Source organism: Hakea prostrata, chromosome 4 (genome assembly GCF_041222555.1).
Source record: "Hakea prostrata isolate BN-2017 chromosome 4, UWA_Hpros_2, whole genome shotgun sequence".
In the NCBI taxonomy this organism is placed as follows: domain Eukaryota; kingdom Viridiplantae; phylum Streptophyta; class Magnoliopsida; order Proteales; family Proteaceae; genus Hakea; species Hakea prostrata.
Genome location: NC_142603.1, coordinates 49,322,976 through 49,331,413, shown reverse-complemented (window position 1 = coordinate 49,331,413; position 8,438 = coordinate 49,322,976). Strand labels below are relative to the sequence as shown.

Genomic DNA, 8,438 nt, shown 5'->3' with positions numbered 1-8,438 from the left:
AAGGAAGTGTCCATGGAAGCTTGTGACTTGTGAGTGAACATATGGTTGATCTGATCGATCACGGTATTATAGTAGGGGGTTATTAGTCAAGTCATGGTTTAAAGCGTAATAAAGATAAAAGAAATAAAAAGAAACCACATTTTCTAAAGGAAAATGATAAAAAGAACCGTGGTAAAACTATTCAATTTGAAGCTTTATTAGTCACAACTAGGGATATAAATAGATTGGATATTGCTTTAGATAAATATATTTTCATATTTGTACCTTATCATGTATAGGGATTTTTTTTTTTGTTGATAAAACGTGTTGAGATGTTTAAATCGTACGAATATAAATTCAAATTGGATCAAATACAAATTTTAAATTATCTAGTTACATCTTTCTTGTTTTGTCAACGAGGGTTAAGGTTGATATTTTTTTTTTTGTGGTCCGAAAGCTACTCACATTAAACCTCCCAAACTAGCGTTAAGATTGATATTTTGAGAATTTATCAACTAGCATCTCTTACTTCTTTATACTCTTTGATTTTGTGTTGGAATGAAGTTTTTTGTGAGTACCATAGAACCTTGCATTAGTGTTAGGATCGATGAGATTGTGCGCATAACCATTAACACAGGCTCCATTTTTCACTTCATGGCTGCAAATGGTTCTTTAACTCTAGTTGCCTAGTCATAACCTATCAAATTTTTACTCCCATTTGATTTATATCCATTGATAGGTAAGAATTATCACATTTAAAAAAAAAATTCAATAAAAAGGTAAATCTAATGTTAAAGGCTTCTAGCCAAGTGTGGGGGATATTGCATTTTTTACATATCATTTTTCTAAACAATAGAAGAAATGCACTTCCTGTATTCTATCCACCAGAGACAAACTTTTGGTTTGAAAGGAGTGAGTAATGTTTTGGTATGACCCATAAAATTACACATACAAAAACATCAACATTAAGCATCACACACCAGGAAATCAACATTTTACCAAAATAAAATATTAGGGAATCAATCTATTTTAATTTTAGAAGTGAAAGGGCCACTGAGTGGGTACCTTTGTGGCCCTCTAGGGCACTTTCCGATCCCACCCAAAGCTTGAAAAATCGTCACTGGATTGAACCGGATGCAAAATATCAATCAATAGACATCAATATTAGCATTTGATTGATGAGATGATTAATGAAAATGCGTACAGAAAGACAAATGCCCAGAAGTAGAGGATAAGAAACTGAAAGCATGAAGATGCCCAGAACCATAATAAGAGGTTTTTTTAATACAATTTATAGAAGAACCCGATACGGTCCATACAAATTGATACGCATCGGATACTTTGATGCTGTTCTCTTACATATACTTTTCCATATTTCAAACGTGGATCGGTTCTGATACCAAATATATTAAGTACTTGATAAATGCTTCAAAAGCTTTAAAGCTAATGAAATAGAAATAGATTGACTGGAAGTGTTTTTTCAACCTTTTTCATTACCCCATTTAAGACTTATAAACCAGAATGGGTCCAGTTAAACACAAAACAGTCAAGATTCCCCCATTCCCATAATAGTATTCAGAAATGATTTAAAATAAATTATATAACTCACCACCCTATAGTCCTCGCACACCTTTTGTCAACTCAAAACCACAACTTGCAGAGCTTTGTGGCTGCCTTGGTGTTAGCATTTGCTTGCCAGCTGCAGTTCTTCCTCTGCTGCTCATCTCACGCATCACGGATCCACAGTTCCCCACACAAACACACACAAAAACAGAGAAAGGAAACGCCAATCTTGTCACTTAGCCAGTTAGCCATAACAATTTCAAGATGCCAAGCTGTGTTTCTTCCACCACCACCTAATTATCTAACACCACGTGGCCTCGATCATGCCAAGATCCCTTTCTGTCTCAACCCTTTTAACCTTTCTTTTCCTCCTCATCATGTCACTATTATGCTCTACTGGGCTTCTGAGCTTCTTCCCCCTCCTCGTCTCCTCTCTTTTGACAATTCACACAAACCCATTAATTACAATTTTTCTCTCTTCTTAGAGAAAAGAGGTTTTGATTTCAATCATCATCATCATTAATGGCTTCCACTTTTTGCTTCATCTTGCTGCTTACCATGGCCTTGTTCACTTCACCTTCAGTTTCCTCTTACTCTTCTTCTTCTTCTCCTCACCTAAAATTAGCAGCTTCAACCATTTCTGCGGCGCCTTCTTACTTCGCAGAGTCGCCGGCAGCTGCTACTCCGGCGTTATCCCCTGATGTTACACCTTTATTACCTGGTGGTTCTGTGCCTTCACCAACAGGTTCTTCCATACCCACCATTCCTTCCAGTCCCAGCCCTCCAAATCCAGACGATATGGCCGCTGCAGCTCCTGCTGGCTTTGCTATCTCACCTGCTCCTCAACCCATGTCTTCTTCCATCTCTTTCTTGCCTAATTCACTTGTTTCTCTGAGCTTGGTGCTGTTCTGGATTTTCTGGTTTGCGCAGCTTTTGGCGAAGTGAGTTAATGCGTGGATGAGAACTTAATTATTTGTTCTACTTTTTTGCTTAATGCTTGTAGATTTTCCTTTTTCCTTTCTTTCTTTTCTGAATTTTTCTGTCAATAATGTCGCTAGTGGAATTAGCTACTCTGTATTGCGATATATTATAATGTCATTATTTCCTTCACAACTTTGGCCAAAAAGAAATTCCTCTCTCTCTTGTAGTTTTACAGTGAAATTGGCTTGATTTTATTAGGTGTTCTATCATTCAAATGTTGGAAGAGTTGTAGAAGAAACCCAGAAACTACTCGTTTGCTGCATTATTTGGTTTAATCCTTCAGTCATTGGAGTTATCGACAGTTCAATTACTGCCTGAACCAGATTTCCTTTTCTTTTTTCTCTCATTAAAATACTCCAAGTTTTATCTTCTGGAATGCCTTAATTAGAACCCACATAGAAAGATTAGCAAATGAGTGGGAGCCTTGAGACCCCACTTAGCTAGCAGCATTAGTCCAATGGACAGAACTTAAAGAACAGACACCTTTCACTATTTTTAAACGTTAATGACTAGGAACTTTAAGAACCCACTAAGTAGAAATAGGCGAATCCAAAACCCACCAAGCTAGAAAGCCAAGGCTAGTAGAGAAAACTTTTTAAGAGCTCACCCTGTTAATAAGATAAGCCGAACAGATCATAGAAGCCTTTTTTTTAAAGATTATCAAAATGGGTAGAACTTTACACAGGAGAACGCAACTTCAAAGATTATCAAATGGGTAGAACTTTACACACAATCTAAGAGAGAGAATTCGATAGGCAAATCAAAGTTCCAAGCTAACACAAATCTTTCTGTCCCTATCTTATCATATATTGTTTTCTTGATTTGCTCTATGAATACATTTACTCACCATGCTTATTCGCCATGGTTTGAATGTTACTTTTTCTCTTCACAGGGGTACAAGTCTAGTTTGAGGCACTGAAGGTCCTCCAAATAGTTTACCCAGAAAAACTTCTTTTAGTTTGTTTAGTTCGAAGGAAACCCCTTTTGCTGATGAAGACTGCTTAGCAAGATGCTTCTTCAAATTAGTATTTTCCTCCTTCAAGATATCCAAAGCTAAGCTCAGTTGTCTTATGACTTCCCTCTTTTCTTCATCTCTTTCCATCAGCTGGGCTTTCTGAATCCTGTTCTCTTCCTTAAGTCTTTCTATTTCAGCCTTCAATAAATTCATCACTTCACTATCCTTATCTTTGCCTGAAACGTCCTCTGGCTTGGGGTCATCAACTTCAGATTCGCCAAACTCTTGTGACTCAATGGTCCCCAAGGAGCTGTCATAGGATTCCTCATCAGGGTTTGTCAATCTCTGAAACCGGTACAGGGCATGGAGATGAGAAGAATCCAAGGGCATTGGTAGATGGGTTCTAGTGTCTGATTTGAGCTGGTCGAACCTCTCAGCCAAGGAACGGTGGGCACGGTAGAAATCTTCCAATAAGTTTATGAGTTCTGGTCGCTTCTTGTAATACTTCTCAGCTCGCTGAGTGAAGGTGTTGGCATCATCATCTTCCTCAATCAATTCCAGCATTGCCTTCATTCTCTCATCTACATCTGCTCAAGTAGGATAGACATGAATCATTAAATTCAGCAAGTCGGTTGTCACATTATTAGTTTGAATTGTGGGAGGGTAAACATTACTAGTTTATGAAACTGTGGTTTAAAGTCAGATATATGAATCATCAATCTGGTCAAAGTTTTCATTACTAATTTGAATATCATCATAATCTGATGGTTTCATTCATTAGAAATCATTATCAAGAGAAACTACTTTAAGATCCCCAACCTTGCTGTTGCAAGGCCCTACCATGTCTAACCGTTGGTCAGCATCTTCAAGGTCAAATGAATTACTAATAGTGAAGAGTTGTGTTGGTGATGTAAAAAAATAATAAGGATAATTACTGTTGCCCAATGTACTATAGGTTAATTACTAAAAAGATCTTGCTCTTTATGAAATTACTATTGCCCCTTCAATTCTAAGGGTATTAAGAGATCATTACACTATTTTATGTTTTCAAAATAAGGAAACTAAAAGACAATATCATTCTCATTTAGAAAAGAAAAAAAAAAACATATGAAATACCAAATTTATACTTGTATTTTAATCATTTGGATTCCAAGAAAAAAACTTCATAAATTATGTTATCTTTGGTAAAAAAAAAATGAACTTCCTAAAATGATAAGGTCAAATTAGGCAGTAAATAAATAAAAATTTATTGAAAGCAGAAACTTCCTAAAATTAATTACATTAAGTTCGAATGTTAGTAACAAAAACTAAAAAATAACATCAAATTAAAAAGTAACTGTATAAAAGCTAAAAAATAAGAAATTACCATTTTTTATATTATCTTATATTTTGAATCTCGGTTTTAGGTTTTATCAAGGGACAAGAAGGAGTTGAGCTAAGGGTCGGTCATCCCGAGAAAAAGGAAGAATTTTTTTTCTTGTTGAATAGGGTAAGAGGAGAAGACGAGTTTTTCCTTTTTTCTTTCTTTATTTAGGATTAATTTTTTTTCTTCTAATTATTAAGGGTAGTAAATAATTAATATAAGTGTAAATATGTAACCTAAAACCGTAGGGTTATTTTGAAATCTTTAAATAAATATAAATGCCAAATTATCACTTAACTAATGGAGTTCAAATGATAAAGGGCAACAGAGGTAAGTCATAAATAAATTACTTTTGTGAAGGGTAATGGAGATGTTGGTCCAAGTGGTAAGCAGCTTGGTCCGCTTAAGCAAAGTTCCGGTATCGAAACCTTGTGGATACAAAAAATTTTCGCTGGGAGACTCACCCACCACAGCCAGGTGTGCTACCCGGGTCGAACACCGAATTAATCAGGGCAAAGCCTTGGAAACCAGGGTTGACAAACCCAAAAAAAAAAAAAATATGGAGATGATACCTGAAAGGCTAAAATGGATCCCTTGAGAGTTTCTTGGCCTGCTGTGACTGTCGAACCACCAAGAATGAGATACCTTCTTCAGTAACACCATCTTCTCTGTCAATAAGAACCAATCAAAAAAGAATCAGAAGGTGCTAGTGACCTTGTAGGGACACATTAATCAGGGTTTTTTGGTTTCTTCATCCAGAGTGATTCTAATTTCTAATTTGAACCACATTACGGACACATTTTTTGTTTCTACAGTCTCCATCATCTTCTACTCTCTCATTCTAGAAACAATTGGAAAGGAGGATATGAAATAGGGAGAGCTAAAACTTAACAATCAAGGGACAAACTAAGGTAGTTAATTTACATTTACCCTTTTCCTAGCTCTGCTTCTAAGTACAGAGAAGAGAGTATTCCAGCAATCTATGGCTGATTAGGAATTCACAATCTGTTCCTTGTAAGTACTAGAAATGAAAGAATGAATAACAGGACATAGCAAATGGATAGAAAATGGAAATTTCTATAGGGGTCTAAGCATAAGAGAACCATTTTTAAGCTTCTGGGCAATGTAGCTAAGAATGAACGAAAGAAGATGATCCAAGACCAAAATGAAGAGCATACCTTGTTCTTCTCTCTCTCTCTCTCTCTCTTAGTTGGTCGCAGAGAAAGAACGAGGAGATAAAGCTGCACTGCAAGTGCGGAGTAGTTAGAAAGAAAACATTTTTTGGTAAGAAGTAGAAAATATTTGGGGGAGTGTGTTTTTTTCCTTTTCGAATTATTTCCATTTTTCGAATTGGAAAGCTTTGCGACCAAACCCAATTGGCGCGAGGAAGAAGAAATTATGAAAATGGGTTGGCAAAACCTAACGTTCAAATTAAGGATGGAACCTTTTTTGGTCGGAAATTAAGGATGGAATCTGAAATGGCTCTTTCCCACAAGAGGGTTAACCTTGCAGGCTAAGAGCATGCATCTTCATGTGTCCTTACTTTTGTTTCAGAAATTGAAATAACTTTTTTTCCCTACACATAACTCCAAAGGTTGCTTTGTTGGCAAAAACTGAAACACTAATTCCTCCTATAGTATGAGGTCAAAAGTTAAATTTGCTTGGGTTAGGAGCGAAGCTCTGCCTTATATTTAAATTGTATGTTAAAAATTGCGTTTCTGAAGATGTAAATCAATTAAGTACACATAACTGAACCCACAAAACCCCAAAAACAAGCAAAAAAACAGACTAAGGTGTAGCTGCTAGGCAAACCTCACTTCGAGTAGAAAAAAAATCATGAACTTTTTCCCTACATATAGAATCTGCCCAATAAAATCTGAAGTTGACAATCCGGGGGGAAAAAAGTGGTATTCCTCATCGCTGCTCATCAGTGAAACTTACATTACATAGACATTAATCCAGTATCTCTTGAGTCTGTATGTGATGAGGCATGGTTTAGAGATTATTGAGGCCTTAGTCTTTGATCAAGTGAACCATTGAGGTTAGCCATGTGTACTGACAAAACATATTTGCTAATGATCAATCTTGAATTTGAATTTTAACTAATTATAGGCTTTCTTTAAATTTCGCATTTAGCAAGAATAATCTAAATTTAATGGTGAATTCTCAGATGACGTGCAATCTCTAGTGTGGCCGTCGAAATTTTCAAATTAACATTGGTGGGACGCGCCAGGCCCATGCAATAGTGCAATACAAAGGCGACGCATGAGGACCCCAATAGCAAGCTATTGTGGTGGGACCTCCCCCAAGAAAAATTAATTTAATATCATGTGGATCGATGATCCACGTATCAGATATTAAACTGATAAGAACAGATACTACACTTGATCTTAGCCAAAAGGCCGAGAAAGGTATGCATTGAATGAAATCTGAAATTTTATTTTATAACTCTCTTAGTCCATTCTCATGCCTCTCTAGCCGATGTGGGATTAAGCCTTCCCTTGCTTTGTGTGAGAGAGAATACGTGTGAGCGTATATATATACGTTTGCATATGTGTGGATGTGTTCATACGTATCTAGTCCAGGAAAACCCTAAGTTGATTTTTCATCACCACATATGAAGGTACTCAAGGGAGGAAGATCCCAATTGCATGGGTCTATTAAAGGATATTAATAAATAGATATGTCCATGTCGCTTGAATTCATGAGTATCCAAAACCAAAATATTGAATATTGTAGGTCTAACTGTGTAAGTGCTAATAAAACTATCTAGTTTCTACCAAAAAGACTAGATCTTTCATGGCCAATTCAATAAAAGAGATGTTCTTAGAATACTGGCCTAATTTTGGTTTTTAAATTATTTTTAAATGTGTCTAAATCTACCACTTATACTTCCATCATTATTATTATTATTATTATTATTATTATTTTTTTGAGAGAAATGGAAAATTGTATTAAACTTAATACAAAGTATATACTACAATCTGAAGAAATGGCAACCCTATCACTCTTCTTAATAAAGTTGGTGAGTTGAGCATTAGGCCATTAAAGTCAAGCATAATCTCAATTTCAACTATAAAAACATTAAATATTTGAATCATAGCTCCATAAATATTTTTTTATGATGAATCTATGAGATTTCATTCCAAAGATTTAGGCTAACCAAACAATTAATTTTAAATGAACCATAACTCCATAGATTTAAAATCTCTAGGTTTTTGAAATCTCCAAACTCAAATAACCAAACAAGCCCTTAGGTATTTCTCTGTTCTCTTTCTTATTTTTGTCCATTTTTTTGGTTTTCTATAGTGAGGGAATGTGTGGTTTTCTAACTTTTTTATGAAAGAGTTTTCAGCAAAACCGATGGAGGAGGAACATATGAAGAAATAGAGAATGATAACGGGTTAATTTTTTTTTTTTTTTTGTAGAATAGATAGTTAATTTAAATAACATATAAATAATAGGAAGAAAAATAAAAAATTTATTAGACGATTTAGATTTAATTAATAGATCTGACAGTAGATATTTAGAACCGTTTAACTAACATATTCACACGTCTGACTACTTCCCTCCATCCTAGGTTGACGTGCATACGTT

At 35.4% G+C, this 8,438-nt stretch overlaps 2 protein-coding genes and 1 non-coding gene across 3 annotated transcripts; 1 reads left to right on the top strand and 2 right to left on the bottom strand.

Annotated features, from left to right (window-relative positions):
* The first annotated feature begins 1,979 nt into the window (after nucleotides 1–1,979).
* AGP26 (arabinogalactan protein 26) lies at nucleotides 1,980–3,501 on the top strand. The gene is made up of 2 exons (XM_089153358.1): nucleotides 1,980–2,483; nucleotides 3,416–3,501. The coding sequence occupies exons 1-2, from the start codon at nucleotides 2,065–2,067 to the stop codon at nucleotides 3,432–3,434; spliced, it is 438 nt and encodes a 145-aa protein (XP_089009484.1). The 5' UTR covers nucleotides 1,980–2,064; the 3' UTR covers nucleotides 3,435–3,501.
* LOC149019330 (protein NETWORKED 3C-like) lies at nucleotides 3,212–5,504 on the bottom strand. Its single transcript, XM_089153359.1, has 2 exons — nucleotides 5,414–5,504; nucleotides 3,212–4,065 (listed from the first exon to the last, which is right to left on the bottom strand). Exons 1-2 carry the CDS (start codon nucleotides 5,502–5,504, stop codon nucleotides 3,410–3,412), a joined length of 747 nt encoding a protein of 248 aa, XP_089009485.1. The 3' UTR covers nucleotides 3,212–3,409.
* A 1,556-nt stretch (nucleotides 5,505–7,060) lies between these two features.
* Nucleotides 7,061–7,256, bottom strand: LOC149019329 (U2 spliceosomal RNA). Its single transcript, XR_016173312.1, has one exon. It is a non-coding gene; the product is annotated as a U2 spliceosomal RNA (small nuclear RNA).
* Between the last annotated feature and the right edge of the window lie 1,182 nt (nucleotides 7,257–8,438).